The sequence below is a fragment of the Plectrocnemia conspersa genome, unplaced genomic scaffold, assembly GCF_051122295.1.
Source record: "Plectrocnemia conspersa isolate PC_06_02 unplaced genomic scaffold, ASM5112229v1 ptg000004l, whole genome shotgun sequence".
Lineage (NCBI taxonomy): Eukaryota > Metazoa > Arthropoda > Insecta > Trichoptera > Polycentropodidae > Plectrocnemia > Plectrocnemia conspersa.
The window spans coordinates 4,730,320-4,748,923 of record NW_028277168.1 but is presented as its reverse complement, the minus strand read 5'-3'; the positions used below and the strand labels follow the sequence as shown (position 1 = coordinate 4,748,923).

Here is an 18,604-nt window from a genome sequence, read left to right as displayed (position 1 = left end):
CAAATAGTCTGATTCCAATACAGACGAATGCAAACTATAATTCCCGATAAACTTCCCCTAATTTAAAGGGTATATAAACCAAAACACTGAGATACTGAATTACTTCAAACACTTCAGTTAGGAGCTTTGCTTAAGATAAACGAAAGTTGATTAGACCTTAGCAACAATGGGAGCTATTCTGAATCGATTAAGATGTCTGTTAGATGCCTTATAAGGCAGCCGCTTTGCTCTTTGAAACATTCGACCTGGTGAAGCTAAGCAGTCACTTTAACTTTAAGAATTCAACCCGATCTTCGAGACTACTTGGGTGTTACCTAACGCAACACCTTAATAAAAACTTTGTTAGAATTTTTTATTTAGTCTAATAATATATGAACAAACAACAATTAGTCTGGTTTTGCCACAAATCATCAAAGTTAGTCAGATGGTCAAGGACTAGATGAGTCGTTTGACATAACTGTTTGCTTATGATTATATAAGCCAGAACACCGTCGAACTGAATTATTTCCTTCTGACATTTCAGTCAGGAACTTTATTCAAAACTATAACTTCCGAATTAGAATAAACAAGAGCTTAACTAAATTAACCTAAAGCGGAGCTACGCTGAATCAACTAGAAGTCTAACCTAATTAAGCATAAAATAGCTACCTGAAAACCAAGAGTTTAACCCTGATCTTCGAAACTACTTTGGAGCAAGTTATCATAGAAAAAAAAAGATACGTATATACACCTATAATAATTTTAGCACAAATTATTTGCTATCGTTAACTTTTTAAGTCGGTAGCTATGTATGCAGTTTTTGACTGACTTTAAATGTCAGAAAAAAGTGATTTAGTACTGCAATATATCAGGCAATATACCATATAGAACAGATAAAAGTCCAACATCTCTTCCAATGTAACAAGAAAAAATTTCTATTTAACATAAATAATATATATGTTCAATTGAATGAGTGAGAGATAAGAGCGTACGGAACACATGTAACGCACGCCCTTACCTCTCACTCACTCTCGTCACTTAACACGCGAGCGAATGAAAGGTAAAGTATCTCACCGTACACGCCAAATTGTAACTAAGTTATATTATTTTTATAATATTTTGATGCGTAATCAAAATCATACTTGTTCTTATTGCCTAATTATTTTAAAACTTTAGAGAACTGAATTTTATCACCAATGACAAAAATTCTATAGCATTTATTCATTAATTAAACCTTTGTTGTTATGTTAACTAAATCTTAAAACGCTCGTGTTTGTTATCTCACAAGGTTTGTCCTGTATATGTAGCATCCAATTATCTCACTCTGATTGTTTTAGGTATGCAAAATCTAATCAATCCACGAACTTTTTAATCAAACCAGCTACTCTACAGTTCGGGTATCACTTCATCACGCGCACCCCAGCTCATTTATTTCAGCGGCAATTTTTCTCGCCATCATCACGCACCGCCCTTGAGTTTTTTGTCGACCCATATAGGCTCAGAAAAAATCGGATTTTCACGCGGGGCGGTAATTTCAACTGGGAAATTAGATTTTTTCGATAATAAAATTTCAACGATGATCCCGGACGTCTAATAGCACAGAGAGATTAGGTGGGAATTTTTTATTTATATCCAATCCGATGCGTAAAATCATTTTGAATGGTGAAGTAGCATAATAGGTTTTTAAATAAATGTATAAAAATGCTTCGCAAACGATACAATTGATTTTAAAGTGTTTTTCGCATTTAAAACGCGTAGATTAAAAAAAGTATTGTGCAACGGCAAAATTAGGAGATAATAATATAATCAAGATGAAAAACATTATATGATGATGCTAAATACAGTTTTAACGAAACGTTGTAGTTGTTAAAAAAATAACGAAAAAATTTTCTTTTAAATATACAAAAAGTGTGAGGAGAGCCTTTTTTTAAATGATAACTAGTTCAAGTTTTATACTTCCTTTTTATTTTACATAATAAGATTTTTATAGTAAAGTTACTCAAAACATCCTAAACAGATAAAACTGTATTTTCATTGTTTTAATATTAAGAAAATAGTCATAACTTTTGTATTCGGTACAAAGATAATTAAAACCCTGGTTTTCTTTTATTAAAATATATTTTTATTTCTCTACCACACATTTCTTGTTGTTTTAGTTTTATACAAATGTAAAACTTTAACTCATAAATAATTCATGGCGTGAAGATTTTTAGAACATCTCATTGACTGTAAAAGCAAACACGTTTACTGTGTATGTTCTTTGTTTATCGTCACACAACGTAAAACTTTTAACAATTTATTTTTAGATAACAATTTTATGGTTTACTGATAAGTTATATATTATGTGTTTACTTTTACTATAAATACCGTCATAAAAATTTTGAAACAATGAACATACCGATATATAGACCGGCTGAACCATATTTTTGTATTTACTGCTATTATTATAAAAAAGGAGCTATTCTTAATAATTATTGTTTTACTTTTCTGTCCTTAGGAATATTTTGCTCGTCTATACAATACCTAATATATTGTTAGTGTGATAAAAATGGCATTATGAATGACCCAATGTTAATAGTTTGCCAACAGTAACCATTATAAAGCAGCAGAACACATAGTTGTGCACAATAATCACGCACTCTTAAAATAAATAAATTTTCACAATTTTTTTTTACCCTCTATTACATTGGAATCTGCTTTGAGACAACTTACTTAATGCACCGCAAGAAATAAGCATTGTTTGAATTATCCTTTGTAAAAATTGTACTGCCAATCTATACTAGTTTTTACTAAAGGTTTTGATTTGGAGGTAAAGTTTAAAACTATTGCGATTAGCTCTCATTTTTCTTTATTTTCCATTTGAGCTTCCTAATAAGACAAACTGAACTCGATCAAATGTTGTACATAGTATTGAGGGTAAAGTTTACTAACGCGATTATTAGACAATTTTCTGTACATGTTTTATTAAATTATATATTTTGTACAATAAGTCCTTCTTCAGGCATATAACTGTCTGTAAAAGTTAAAAAATAATATTACTGCAATTGATAATATTTCCTTTATAAAGATCTAACATTAAATCTAAATTCAGTTAGCATTTTAAAACGGTTGTTTAGTTTTTAAAACACTTACTTTGATTGTACTTTTTGATAACCTAGAAAATAACTTGGCAATAAATGGTTGATATAAACATTTTTTTGTAGAGTATAGCAAATTTGGTATTTTTTATATTTCTTCTATTTCGGATTCTAAAAAAGGCATTGAATTGGAAAAAAAATATATTGATAATAAAGCATCATAAAAATAATTTTAATTTACGACCTTGAATCAAACTTAATCATTTAATGTAGGTTACATTAAAATCTACAAATGTTTCTCAATTAATTAAAATTTTATTAATTTCAGTAGCCTCATATTTCGTACTTCTATAGTTAATAAAATCTTGAAGTGCACTTTTGGCAACAGCAAGGTCGTTAAAGACCTTACATTAAAAGAAGCCATAGAAATGCTAACAAGTGATAATCTCTTGGCAGTATGTTTGGTGATTATAGTGTGAAGGGAAATATTTCGTAGCCCAACTCGTTTAAATTTATGTGTGAGGGTTTGAGCATACATGTGCAAAAGAATTAAACCTTTTTAATTAGACGTGAAATTTCTTAATACATTTTATTGATTTCTCGACAATAACTCTTTGTTTCACCATAATTTGGAGCTTTATTTCTATCCATACATTTGCAGTTTATGTTGTGATGTAAAGGATCTACTTCTCGAAACTTTGTGAAATGTTTTTTTGTCATCCATAATTTTATCAAAAAATACGTTTAAGCCTTTTTTATTTTTGGCGCACTTTTGTCGGTTCGCGATTTTGCCCGCGCGCCTTTGTTTTGCGTTATGATGCTAAGTAAACATATTATTATATAACATTTCTGAGTATTGCTATTTTGTGGAATGTCAGGGTTATTTTTTTAATTTATGTAAACTATTATGTTTATATTATTATATTGAAATAAATAATGTCATGGTATCATTTTTTAATAGGTTTCTTGAAGACAGGCACAAAAGGATCAGCCCAGGGCAACTTTGGCCTAATGGATTTGGTGGCGGGCCTGCACTGGCTCAGAGAGAATCTTCCAGCTTTCGGCGGGGATCCAGAAAGGGTTACACTAATGGGTCACGGGACGGGAGCGGCTCTGGCCAACTTTATAGCAGTTTCACCTGTTGCTAAAGGTAATTAATTAAATTTAAAAATCATATAACACTACATCTAATAACACTTTTAATGATCATATTACTGTTATGATTTTTCTATGTTTTATTTCTACTATATCTATAAAGTAAGACATATAATATTTATTTTGTTTATTTATGATATTTTAAATTCCATAATAGTACTTCTTGCCGATAAAATTTTGTTGAGGATTGCAGAATATTTTAATTTGATTTGTATTCTTTCAAGTAGATTAAATATTTTATCAGCATATAGGAAATATTTGCAATAAAGCATATAAGAAGTTGAATTGGTCCTGAAATAGGCGCATCATTTTAGGAGCTCAAGGGAATTGTGTGATTTGTAGCACATAAGTGTGCATACTTTTATGGTATGCTTGCTAAATGTGTAATAATAATAACTTACTAATAATATAAACGAGCAAAATAATAGTCGTGTATAATTTTAATATTAAAAAATCAGCAATATTTTTGTACTGATATTGATAAAGCGTTTACCATCATTATTAAATATATTACATTTTTAAATTTTAAATCACAGTTTAAAAAAAAACTTTTAAAATTAAATTTGCTTTTTCATATACTTTTTTTTGAACAAATATAAAGTGATACTTTAAAATTTCATTGTGTTTTATATTCCAATTTTTCACACTAACAATAAAACCCTACTGTACGATCATATATACTCATTTCCGCGAAATATCACGAGCACGATAAATACGCGTTAAAATCTGAACTTCTTAGCATTTCCGGACAAATTGAAATATACGGCTGATGTTCAAAGTTCGCGACAACAATAAAACTTTATAAAAATATACATATTTAGCCGGAGAGAAAGAGAAAAAAGGCATCGCAACTCACGTCTGCGTGGAAACTTTCTTTACATACTATATTATAATACATTTTCATTTTTTGTGTGTGTGATATATTTACAAATTTTCATACTTTGTACGTTTGCTTGTACTTGCAGAACTTTTGCAGCGCGTAATTTTGTTTAGTGGCTCTGGACTGAGCTCTTGGGCGCTACAGAGGGAACCACTTACAGTTAAGCGAAAGGTAAGTCTTTTTTTAAATAAAAATATTATATGAGTACATATAAAATGTGTTTTTACACGCTGAATAAATTATTTATTTTAATATAATCAAATCACAACTGATTTGTTAATGCTATTTATTAAAAGTAATAACAAATTTATCGCTGTAGTTACCTGATATATACTACTTGACGAATCGAGTGGCACACAAAAACATAAATGTTGTATTTTTTATATTCACTTAACTTTTGACTGCGTTGTCATGGTCACCAATAAAGTATTTTGCAATACGCTGTATCGATTACAACAGCAGCGTTATGAATACCGACTTGTTTATTCACACTAAACAGTACGATACTGGCAATCTAATGTTATTCGTGACCATGACAACGCGGTTAACTGCGTTACCAAATTGTATCGCAACCGTTGTAATGTAAATAAGTGAATCAGTACATATATCAATACCGAATGTACACATTGTGTTATTTTTGAAACAATGTCATTAAATTTGTAGAATAAATCTTAAGATATTTTTTCTGTATTTTATTAGGAACATATTTCTTACACATTATCTTTTGCCTGTATCATAAAAAAATATTTAATTTTATTAGGTGGCAGAGCAAACTGGTTGTCATGGAGATCTTCTAGAAGAAGACATAGCACCTTGTTTGCGAACCAAGTCACTGAGCGAGCTTTTAAATGTCAGAATTGACCCACCCAGATTTTTACCGGGATTCGCGCCTTTCGTCGACGGCACCGTGCTATTAAATCCATCTCAGGTACATAAGGTAGAAGGAAATCTATATATATACAACGTTAAAATTTATGCTAATCCTATGTATTTATAATGTGCAGGTTCAGGCTCCTAATTTTAACGTGGGCCAAAATCCGTCCAGCGCCAGTACAGTGGCCACAGCAGCAGGGTATGAATTAGCCGACTTTCCTGATAGAGCTCTACTTTTTGGTCTGACATCTGCAGGTAACGTATTTTTGTATTACCTAATTCAACTGCTATAATAAAACCAATGCTTTTGTTTGTGAATACTAAATTTGTGTATATTGGTCAAATATGACTCACTATGGTAACTTGTTAGGTTATGATAATCAGATTAAAAATATGTGAGCCATGGCAATCATCGATTCGATTATTATTTTGCTCATTTTGCTTCCTTTACTCGTTTTGCTATTCATCAATGACATATAATACATGCAGCAATTAAGAGCTCGAAATATGTATCAAATGCTGATGATCTGAAAGCGTTTTATAGTTTCCGCAGAAGTTCGGATTCACTTTCTTCAAGTCGTTGTGGAGGTCGATCGACAATCATAAGTGTCACATTATCACATTTTTCAGATCAGTGTGATAAAAAAATTTTAACCAATAAAAAAATTTAAAAATGTCGAATGAGACTCCACATAGTTAAGCCCGAACTAAGTCGTCTATGTCGATTTGGTGTGAGCTTCACTAGTGGCGAGCTCAGGTGAATTTTTCCAAATCAAAAGTGAAGTGATGAATAAAAAGGAATTCTCTTACGGTTTCACCCCAGATTACATTTTGTCAGAGAAATGAAAAATGCTTAACGACTCTCTTTTTCCTTGTCTTTTTATTTAACCATGTGTGAATTTAGGTCGTGTTAGAATCCCGTTCTCATTACACGTATATTGCGTCTAGTTTGTTTGCGAAAACTGCTAGTAATGGTTGACTGCATTTGCATTTATTTATTATTTTTAAATAAATCTCGCTTTTTTAGCGACATATTGCTTTTTTGTGATGGCGAAATATCTTTTTGACGGCCGTTGTTTTTAAAAAATCATTTTTTCGTATAATATAATATATAATTTATTTGTAACAGTAAAATATAGTGTATCTAAAGAAGCAGTAGAATTACAGATCACTATTATATTTATTATCAATGTGTTCTTTTTATATTTTATTAATTTTAATATTATTTATATTTTTTTTTTAATTTTCAATAAGAAAAATAATAAGATACGATATTTGTAGACATTCATTGTTATTTTTACCAAAAATATAAGATGAAATAACTAGATTTTAATGTAAAAGTAAAGGCCTACTTTATTTAAAATTATAAATATGAAAATATTTAGCACTTTTAATTTAACGAAATATTTTATAATTATTTTTTATGGTAATATGATACATCGTTAATATTTTAATAATATTCGAGTTTTTAGCTCTAGCTTATATATTGATTGGCTTATATATATAAAATTACTACAAAAAAGCGTTGTATTTTTGGATAAAATTATCATTATTTATACAGTATTAATTTTTATAATCTTTGTTAACATAAATAGATTTTGTATAATATGTATTAATGACCACTTAAATACATAGCTGTTCGCACGCTTCACTAAAATTAAACTCAGTATTTTTTGCCACACAGATATTATCTATTTAATTTTAAATAAATTACACATATGATTTTATATTTAGCTACGTTTAAACGGTCAAATATAATAAAATTGACCAAAGCAAATAGACGTTTTAGAAAAAAATAGTTTTCTCACATAGAAATATATGTATTGAATTTATGGCAAAAACATGTAATATAGTTTTATCACAGCAAAATAGTGCATATACCTGTCATATTTAGTCTGAAAAAAAATAAAAATACCATAAATAAAAAATGAATTTATTAGCTCAATAATACATGGAAATATTAACTGAACAAAAATATACATAGCAAATCAAGTATAGTTTTCATATCGATTAAAATATTTTATTTTTGTTGCAAAAATATTGCTAATTATTAATAAATTTGTTTATTATTATATTGAAAAAAAATAAAAATCTAAATTTGATTTCATAGTCGGTACAGGAAAACCTCAATAAAACGGACAAAATATCTGGTCAAATGTGAAAATTGTTAAATTTATCCTGTTAATGTTATACATGTTTAAATCAAACTGTCGTAAACAATGTTGTGTAAACAAAAGCTAGTAAACAATGTTGTGAGCATAATAATCACGTTTTACTTCTAATTTTATAAATAGAAATAAAGGGCATATTCGATGTACATATATTTATTTTAATTTCATATACAATTTTTCTGTGAAATAGAGTTTTATACCTACCTCATATTTTTTTTAAATCACAATATTTTCAATGCATTTATGCAAACTTCACTGACATTGTATTGTGCCGTTTAATTTCTTACTAAAAAAACACATTCAGAAACCTACTTTTATATAACAGACCTTCGGTTTTAACGGAAACCCTCTCACTCGCATTAGACCGGTAAAACGAAATTTTCCGTATTGATTTACAATAAATTGTAATGCTTAAATAGATTATTTTTAACAGATAAGTATTAACTAATAATAATAATTTAAAATTTACGAAACATGATAAATATATCTGACTTCTTAAAATCCATAAAGTTAACTATATACCATATGAAAAAATATATATAGGCATAGTTTTGTCACATTGACATGCTTATTAGTTAAAGAATTTAGATACAATCCGAATGCAAATCGATCTATTTTTAAATGCACCAACTTAAGTAATTTGTGAATATAAACTAAATTACTTTATGATATATCATTTATTATAAAGAAAATATATTAAATTTTAATTTATTATTATTATTATAAAAAATAATTGCCCCCGGAGAGAATTGAACTCTCGACCCCTGGTTTACAAGACCAGTGCTCTAACCACTGAGCTACGGAGGCACTCCGCGGCGGGCTCTGATTTTTTCAGTGACTTAATTATAAATAAACAGTAAAAAAAATAATCTAACGCATAAAGCAAACCACACACGTTTAATAATTACCTATTAAAAATAAATGAATTGTGTACTAGATTACTTTTGGGATCAAAATAAAATAGTTTATTACGAAAATTTGCTTACGTGAGAATTTTTACCTCGCGTTTTCCAACCCAAAAAAAAATCGCTTCCAATTCCGACAGGGTTCCTCCTAATATTTTATTGAAGCGACGCCCGTATAATCCGCACCTGTTCGCGGACATTTTTTATATCCTCCCAGATTTTACTGTACATATATACGAGAGAGTAATGATACACTAATTGAAATGCCAGGTCGACGATAAAATATTAAAAATAAAGTAAGAATTATACATTATATTCACAGAATCGAGTAGTGTTCAACAACACGTCACTCTAGAATATCTAGAAATACAATTTCTAGGTATTTTGTTATATCTCATTAGCCTTACACAATCAAATCAAGTTTTAATAAATAAAAGGAAATAAAGTATTATTTAATTGTCCGCATAATTTTTATAGAGAGAGAATGATAAATAATTATGTGGTAATGAAACCGCATATCCCCAGAACAAACTAGTCGACGATTTTCGATCTGTTAATTTCGATTTTTTTTAAACTTTTTTCTATTCTCTTCACCTAACCAATGCTTGTCGCTAAGTTACACCGACTTCCACATTTTATTTTGGGCCTTCTACCTTTGAGGCGTATTGGCATGCAAAGTTCAAAATTCTTGCTTATAATTACTCCCAAATATCTGAAATATGGCATAAATTTCATAAGCTCCCAACAAACTTTTCGTTCTGAAAATAAATACAGTATTGTGTATGAGTGTTTCTTAACGCAATAAAATCTTCTGTGCTCTAAATATTTACTTTTTAAATGGGCCTTATACACTTTGTATAAGATGTAACAATTCATTTTTAATGTAGCATAACATATTTCTTATACAAAAAAATATTTCAGAAATTCAATAGCAACTCCCCAAACTGATTTTCATAATTTTGTTTTAACGTCCGTGCCTTGTTTCAGAATCGTATTTGGACCTGAGCGCTCAAGACCTCGAATTTGGATTTAATGAGACCCGCAGGGATCGCATTCTAAGGACTTATGTGAGGAACGCCTACTACTTTCATCTTAACGAGATTTTTTCCACGCTCAAAAACGAGTACACCGACTGGGACAGACCTGTGCAAAATCCGCTCAACGTCAGGGATGCCACTCTGGAGGTAATTGTTTAATTAAAATTTGATTTAAATAACTATTATATGTACATATGTATATACATAAAGTGCGGCCAAATTGTTCGTACGTGATTATCAAAGTAACAAATGTGCGGTTTACGGTCGTTTTAATAGTACGTATGTGACTGCGTTTATATTATATAGGCGACGTAATCGTCCGACTAAACCTTTGTAATTTCCCCTCGCGAGATCAAGTTTAAATACACGTTAAATTCGCGTGTAAATTGCAATAAATCCGTCAGAAGTATGGCGTAGTAAATTAAACTGTAAGTAAGTCTAAAATATTAAATATTTTTTTTTGAGTCGTGAAGAATCAGAATTAGTGAACAATAGTCTTAAACTTTCTTATTAGTCTCTTTGCCATGTTATATATATTCAAAACCGGTACTTTTACTGTTTTCGTTAAAGTAGGGTCCAACGGTTTTGAGTGAAATTGCTTTGGAACTGTCATTTTTCGAGGTAAATCAGAAAAATATATTAGTCTTATACCATTTTTAACAAGTATTAAAAACTATTTTGACTTAATGCTTATAAGCTATTCCAATAAATAAATATGAATCTAATAAACTTTCTTGAGGAACGCTCAGGGGCATTGATTTCGAGAAAATTTAATCTTTTGCAATAACAGGAAATAAGGAATTTGCTATAAAATATTTTTAATAATTCATAGAGGACTGTTATGTGGCAACGCGTTTCAAATGTTTTTTTCTATGACAAATGGTAATTTGTCTGTATATTTTCATGTCTAAATTTTATAAATTTAGTTATTCATATTAGTTGATGGATGATTGAGAATTGTTTGTGCATATAAGGTAATTGATTTTTAGTTTTCACAAAAAAATTTTAAGAAATAAATCAATTCTTAGGTTATTGTGATTTTTATGTGTTACAGTTTGCTTACTTTATAGACCCTTATAAAAAGTTTAAATATCCTTTTTTAAAGATATCGGATAGGTTGTTTTGTACATTTTTTTCCATATGTAAATTTATATATTTTTTGAATAATCTCTTTTCATTATATTCTTAAGTCTAAATCTATTGTAAAAATATAATATAGAAAATACGAAAATGTATCCATTAGGAAGTACAATAAATATAAATTATTTTGCTAATCTAACTAGCACATCATACTACGTATTAGTATTTTATATAGTATATTATTCGTATTATTCAATTGCTTATGTAAGATATCATAAACTTATTATTGCTAATCAGGGCCGTAAGAAGGCATTGGCAAAGAGACATTTGCCAAGGGCGCGAAGGCCCGAGGGGCACTCGGAACGTGAAATAAAACTTTCTTACGACGAAAGATACAATATAAACAATCCATTTATTAAGGGTTTTGTTCAAAGCTTATACTTGAAAGAAACTTTAGTTGGTACCCATTTAAGTAGGTCATTTTTTTTAACTGTGGGTTTTGTTAACAAAAAGAAGCCGAAATCTCATTATAGTGATTTCAGCAAATTCTACCTACCTAGTTTTTATTATGGCTCGTTGTTTGTAAGTTGCCGATTGCGCAATAATCACCGAATCTTACGAGATATATGCACCTAAAATATTTATCATAATAATAAAATATATATTATAATGATGATATTCTCTGATGTTAATGCATTTAGAGAAACACGAATCAAAATTGCTTTTAGAGCCGTTTCCGAAATTCTAGTTGATCATCCCAAAGTAAAATAAATATAAAAGGCTTAAGTTATTTTGGAAAACTTTACGGATATTGCAAGATATAAAATGAAAATAGAAATTAAATTAAGAGAAGAAAATTCACAATTAAATGTGCAATTTAGAATTTTAATAATCAAAACACATGAGATATTAGCTCTGAAAAAATAAAATTCTATTAATAAGTCACGGCCCGAAGCATGCAGTTTTAGAATCGTATCCAATTACTAATGATCGGTGTTTCAATAATAAGCGAAAACATAAAAATGTGGATTTTCAGGTGGTAGAAAGAAAATGGTTGTTTTGTTCTAAGAATAAAGATTTTTTCCTAGAAAAGTTTGAAAATGAGCAAGTTAAAAATGGTTTGTCTGCGCTTGGTATAATCCAGTACATTATTTTATTAATAGAGCTGAGTCTGATCTTAGCTAGAGTTGGTCGGACGGTCGAAGTAAATATCGACTACTTTTCTCAGGTTTTTATAGGCCGACTCGATCGATTCAGCGTAACTCCGCTTGATGCAAGTTCGGCTTAACTCTCGTCATTCCAATTCAGAAGCGAAGTGATAGTTCTGTTGTCAAATTCTCACTGAAGTAGGGAAAACGATTGAGTACGCCAGTGTTCTGGCTTATATACTTTTTATAATTTATGAACGTGGATGGATGCCGACCTAAAACCACATAACTGATTGAGAGAATGTAAAATAGGGTCCAACGGTTTTTTGTTGCTTTGAAACTAGTTATAGATACCGTTAATTAACCTCCACGCCTTGTTTATTTTGCCTCTAAAGATGTTTTTGACAAATACAAAAAAGTATTATTTTTTGTTCCCTGTAAAACTCCATAATGGATTCAGTTGCAAAATAGCCGTCGAATCCTTATTTTTAATCTAATTTAGATCACATTTTGTAGTTTTTTTTAAGGTTTAATCTTATTTTTTCTATTATCACAATATAGCTGATTATCAAAAGTACATAATTTAAAAACAGAGTATTCCATATCATAATATATTCCATATTAAAATTACTGATTTATTTTTATATACCAAAATATTTGACATATGCTTTTTTTATAGGACAGATTTTATAGTATATTTTAAGTAACTATTTATTAATTTTTTCGTATTAAGTAAATAAATTAGTAATTAAAAAATATTATTTTATTCATTTAACAGTTATTTATTTATATATTTCAACCTAAATATACATGTATATGTAAATACATTCTTTCCACTGAGCAGTATGCTAAATAAATACCAGATTTTTCATAAAACATTTTTTCTTTTAACATCAATGGCATGAATTTTATACATACATCAAATTATATGTAGACACGTATTCTTAGTAATTTTAAATAGATGCTAAAATCGTGAATTATGCAAATGGATGCTGAAATTAAAATTGTTTGAAAAAATTACGATTTTATCAGCTCATTTCGAGAATTAGTCCAAAAAATATAGGATAAATGTGATAATTAAAAAAAAAACATAATGTAAAATTTTTAAAGTGAATGCTTAAAATAGTGTCATAAATAATATGTTATTATATATAATATATATGCGACATAAGTATTAAAACCAGTGGAAATAATTAACAAGGAAAATGATTGAATGTGTATAAAGTGTGAGCCCATTTTTAAGTAAATTACTATTTAGGTATTTTAATGATAAAAAATATATTTTACAGTAAATAAACACTTCTACATTAGTTTCGATGCATAATATTGTAATAACTTCATAAAAAAGTATAAAATAAATATTATTTGCATAACTTGATAATATTATATTTTTAATGTCATTCTTCTATTATTTTTATGTAAGCTTTTAAAACCATTAATATTTAGTTTACATGATATTTTGTTAATTTAACATATTCAATCTAGCAACATCACAAAATGTTATAAATAAAAATACTTGCATAATTTCGTAAAATTTACATTAGTATAATTGAACTTATAAATTATTTTTTACCCTAATTTTACATTAAGAAATAGATAGTGAAATATGTATAAGCTAACTTTACTAATAGAATTATTGTTTTTGTAAAAGTAAGGTACGCAAATATTCTTTTTGTAATTATTGCAAAATTATTCGGTATCTTCCACGTTAAAATCTATGTATATAAAACGTATTAACAAAATAAGTTTTTATATTTTTTCTTAATCATATTAAACTTTAAAATAATAACATTAAGAGCAATAACAAAAAAAATAAGGAAAAAAAGAAAAAAATCCGACTGCCCCCGGAGAGAATTGAACTCTCGACCCCTGGTTTACAAGACCAGTGCTCTAACCACTGAGCTACGGAGGCGGCTGGTCCCGCTTGCCAAGTAACGGTATAGTAACCGGTGCGACACTTAAAACACAACTTTACTTCAAATAAACTTTATTTCTTTTATTTATAAACAATTTCTCACTGATATATTTAAAAAATATGTTAATTCTTCAGATATATACCTATATCTGGAATATTTAAATTATTAATCAGCAGCAATTTTTTTTTAATTATACATATAATAATGTTAGTTCATAACCGCAAACTAAAGAAAAAATATAAAATTATTTTTCGTATCACAAAAATATAAGACCATAAACTACTTTGGCGAAATTATAACTTTATTACTTTCTGAAATATAACGTCATTTATATAGGACTTGTTTGTTATATCTTATTATAAATGATGGTAATAACGCATAAATATATTAAAACAGGCTTGTATATATTTTATTATAATAAAAGAACGGTATTTTGAACAAAATAAAAAAATAATTTTACTGCCATCTGTTGACGAATAATAAAATTATAATATACTTATTTTAAATTATTTATAAAATATTATTTACAATTTTAAAGTTATATAATATATACTTAATTTAATCTATTAATTTATTTTTAAATAAAAATATTTTTAAAATAATTAAGTAATTGAAACTGTTTATTTTTACATACACATTGGGATAGTTATATATTTTTGAAACATTAATTATTACAAATATTTAAGCAAATTACTTAAAAATATTAAAATTATTAGGTAAAAAAAAATACAATTTTTACTCAAACACGACAATTAAAAGTTGTCTATTCTAAACTATAGTTTTATTTTAAGGAATTGTATTTTCAAAATTTCGCAAAACTTCATTAATATCTACAAAATAAGTAGTAAGGTTTTTTTTTATTTTATGTAAATAAAATCTAAAAATACACTTTCTTACATATCTTCTATAATTTAAATACCATTTAAATATTTTAAATATGATCCATTAACTTGAATCTATTATTCATTAAAATTTTAGAATGTTTAAATATTATTTTGATGTACTTTTATAACCACTCAAAGACTGCTTTTTACATTTTATTTAATCGTGTTGAAACGTTTTTGAAATCAAATATATTTCTTAATATTCTTTTAATAAAAAATAATGCTATTCCAAAATTGTACATTATAACAATATTAAATAAAACTTGAATGTTTTATTTTTATCAAAATTTTACAGGATTTTCAAATCTTACAGAATACGCAAGTTATCACATTTGTGAAATTTGGTCAAACACGCGTGAATCAACGTTCGTGGGGAAATTGGTGCTCACTTATTAATGTAAGCGGTTAAAAGAGTTCATTCATATAATTAAGCGTATTTTTTTAATATTTTCAATGCTTACTCTCTTTTATAAAAATATTAGGATCAAATGTTTATTTCAATGTAAGTTTCAAGAGAATTTGATTCCGAGAAACTCCTTCCCTTCGTAAAGGGCCAGAAATACCTAGTATAAGTATTATTTAAAATGCGTTTTAATAAAATTTCAAAATTTAACTAATTTTATTAAGCATAAAGAAATAATTATAAAAACTGTATGCACTTGAATTTTAAAAATTGTTTTTTTTTCTTCCCCCTATACCCTCTGCTTATGACGGGATCTTGCGCCACGTAGTTCCTCCACGGCCATTTTAAGCTTCTATGTTTGTACTATATCTACATAAAGGTTAACCTTTTGCGTCGTTCTCCAAATAAACATTTACTTTAATAGCAAAATTATTTCGTCGCTATAGAACTAGGTACCCGAAACGCGGTTTAACGGCACTCTCTCGACTCTAGGGCGTATAAGGGTCGATTTTAGTATGCTTCAAGATTAAAATGAGGATATTTTGAATATTTTCACAGGTGCTGAGCGACGGCCACACTGCGGCCCCTTTGATTCGGTTGGGATACCTACACGCGATGAGGGGAGGAAAGACTTTCTTTGCACACTTTCAGCACCTGTCCAGCGACAGGGACTACCCGCAGGTATTTTTATTATTTTATGTAATTATATTATTATTTTATAATTTAAATGAATTTACAGTTAGGAAATTATTTGCTAAGAAGCAATGTGACTAGCGCCGCGTAGCGTTCGAAATTATAACTAAAATATTTTAATATTGCATTTATATTAAAATTAATGTGTAATTTTCACTGATTTTTATTAAATTTAATTTTACTAATTAATCTAGTTATAGTATTGTATCAAACAATAGATTTATAATTTCAATGATCAGTGAAATTGTATAATATTTATTTTCTGCGGACTTTTGAGCGGTATTGCCGTATAATGTACGGTGGTCGATCTTTCACGGTTTGTTGTAAATGATTTTTATATAAATAATTCAAATGTATTAAAGAATAGAAAATATATGAACATAACATAAAATATTTTACACTAATAATCTAAAAAATATTGATTGTCTCTGAATTACAAAAAAAAATATTATACCAATTCAGTATCAGTATTCGAGTGAATAATTTTTTGTAAAACATAAATTAAAATAACTCGTTCATGAATACATCGTACTTGAAATAGTGTTTCATTTATCTTAAACCCCATAACTGATTGTGCAAACACTAAAAAGAACAAATATATAGACAAAACGTCTTACTACAAAAACAATACCTGCACAATTCTAAATTGCGTACAGTCAAACCGAATAATAGACGGCGTCACGCAATGAAAACGGGTCGAACACATTTATGGTAATTCAGCTCTGTTTTACTATACAGCTTTTATTTGCAGACCTGAACATACACAATAAGGAATATTTGGATTCAGTCAGTGGCAGATGGATATATGGCGCTCGTAAACGTATGAAGATGAATTCACATCTCCATCCGAGGGATCCATTATCCTGATCAATAAATTCCGGAATTAGCCGAAATAAAAGTCGAAATGTTGTATATTCACGAAACGACGTTTTATTGTTGTATGCTCATAAACAACGTGACGAGTTTCATGGAGGCTCATACTATCTTTACCCCTCAATACACCATATTTACCTCTCGCATATGATATATAATATATGTAAGAGAGTATTATATTGTTTTAATTTTGACACACGTCTTACATTATTATTTTATAGTTTTATTTTTTAGAGATGAACACTTTAACCTTGTGAAGAACACTTCTATATTTTTCACCACTTCAAACACAATATATAAAATTATTTTCCGGGACACATTGCCCGGACACTTTATTATCAGTCTATTGATTTGTTTGATTTCTTTATTTTTTTTTCGTACGTGTCACACGTGTTTGCCCTTACAGTTAATATTTTAAACTATTATAAAGAACGTTGTATTTTGAACTTAAAAATATAGAAATTTCTCGACGATGCTTTAACCATGACTTTTAACGACTACCAATTTCTTCTCCGAAACAAATATCCAGGCTAATATACCATTTCTGCAATTGAACGACTCATATTACAATTTCAAAAGTATTATATACCTTTTGTACACAAAGTAGTTTATGTTAAATTTACGATATTTGTGGATGGATGTTTTAATATTTCAACACATCAATAATCCATTTTTATAACCTTAATAACAATTACTGAAATCTATGATATAATAAAATTCTAAGAATTTATTGTACTATATAATTCAATTTCCATATGCATCGAACAAATATGATTTCAAACACAATGAAAAGTCACATCGTCAGTTCCACGAACAGTCAGCACCACCTAAAACCCCATTCGGGCGCATTTCAAACTCGGTCCCAAACATTTGATTTTACTTTTCATTCGTACCTTGGGTGCACTTTGAAGTACTAAAGTCGCACACCGCAAACAAAGAAAACAAGGAGAAACACACAGACCAAATAGTACACTTTCGGCCATTTACATTACATTACCCTCTGTTCCCTCGGTGTACTTTTATGGATACTAAGCGCGGTCACTTTGATTTTTTTTATCTAAGTAATTACCTTTATTTAGAAAATAGTTTTCTCTTGAATATAAAAAAAAATAGTTTAAATACCTATTATATTAGAATATTCCAATTTGGAAATTCGAGTATATCGAACGTGATAAAAAGACAAGGGAAATTTTAGAGGGACACAATGGCTAGGTTTGGGGTTTTGCCCATTCGCCTGCGTCAAAAACACGTGTTGCCAACTTTACGTTGATGACTTAATAAAGTGGAGTTCCGGTTCCGAATCCGGTGGGACTTCTGCACACCGTTATTATTGTAATGGCCAAACGACTTATCCACTCCGGATTTATGGTGTCGTTTGCCGCTAATGGGAAATGACCGAAGGAATTTTCATGGAAAAGGGGCTCGTCTCTTGATTGTGGGAGAACTCTGGTTAGAGGTGCTTATATTATTTATGGCAATCTTCTTGCTTTGTAATGTGGTATTTCTTTTATTATGTTGCAAATTTAATCT

General features: G+C 28.7%; 1 protein-coding gene and 2 non-coding genes across 3 annotated transcripts in view; 1 reads left to right on the top strand and 2 right to left on the bottom strand.

Moving 5' to 3' along the window:
• The window catches only part of LOC148235695 (neuroligin-4, X-linked-like), a 32,832-nt gene that overhangs the window by 7,677 nt on the left and 6,551 nt on the right, over positions 1-18,604 (top strand). The window contains exons 4-9 of the mRNA XM_088184814.1: positions 4,018-4,206; positions 5,177-5,262; positions 5,852-6,028; positions 6,096-6,219; positions 10,028-10,224; positions 16,067-16,189. Of these exons, the coding sequence (XP_088040940.1) occupies positions 4,018-4,206; positions 5,177-5,262; positions 5,852-6,028; positions 6,096-6,219; positions 10,028-10,224; positions 16,067-16,189 (896 nt within the window). The remainder of the gene's footprint in view (positions 1-4,017; positions 4,207-5,176; positions 5,263-5,851; positions 6,029-6,095; positions 6,220-10,027; positions 10,225-16,066; positions 16,190-18,604) is intronic.
• TRNAT-UGU (transfer RNA threonine (anticodon UGU)) lies at positions 8,870-8,942 on the bottom strand. The gene has a single exon. It is a non-coding gene; the product is annotated as a tRNA-Thr (tRNA).
• Positions 14,145-14,217, bottom strand: TRNAT-UGU (transfer RNA threonine (anticodon UGU)). Its single transcript has one exon. It is a non-coding gene; the product is annotated as a tRNA-Thr (tRNA).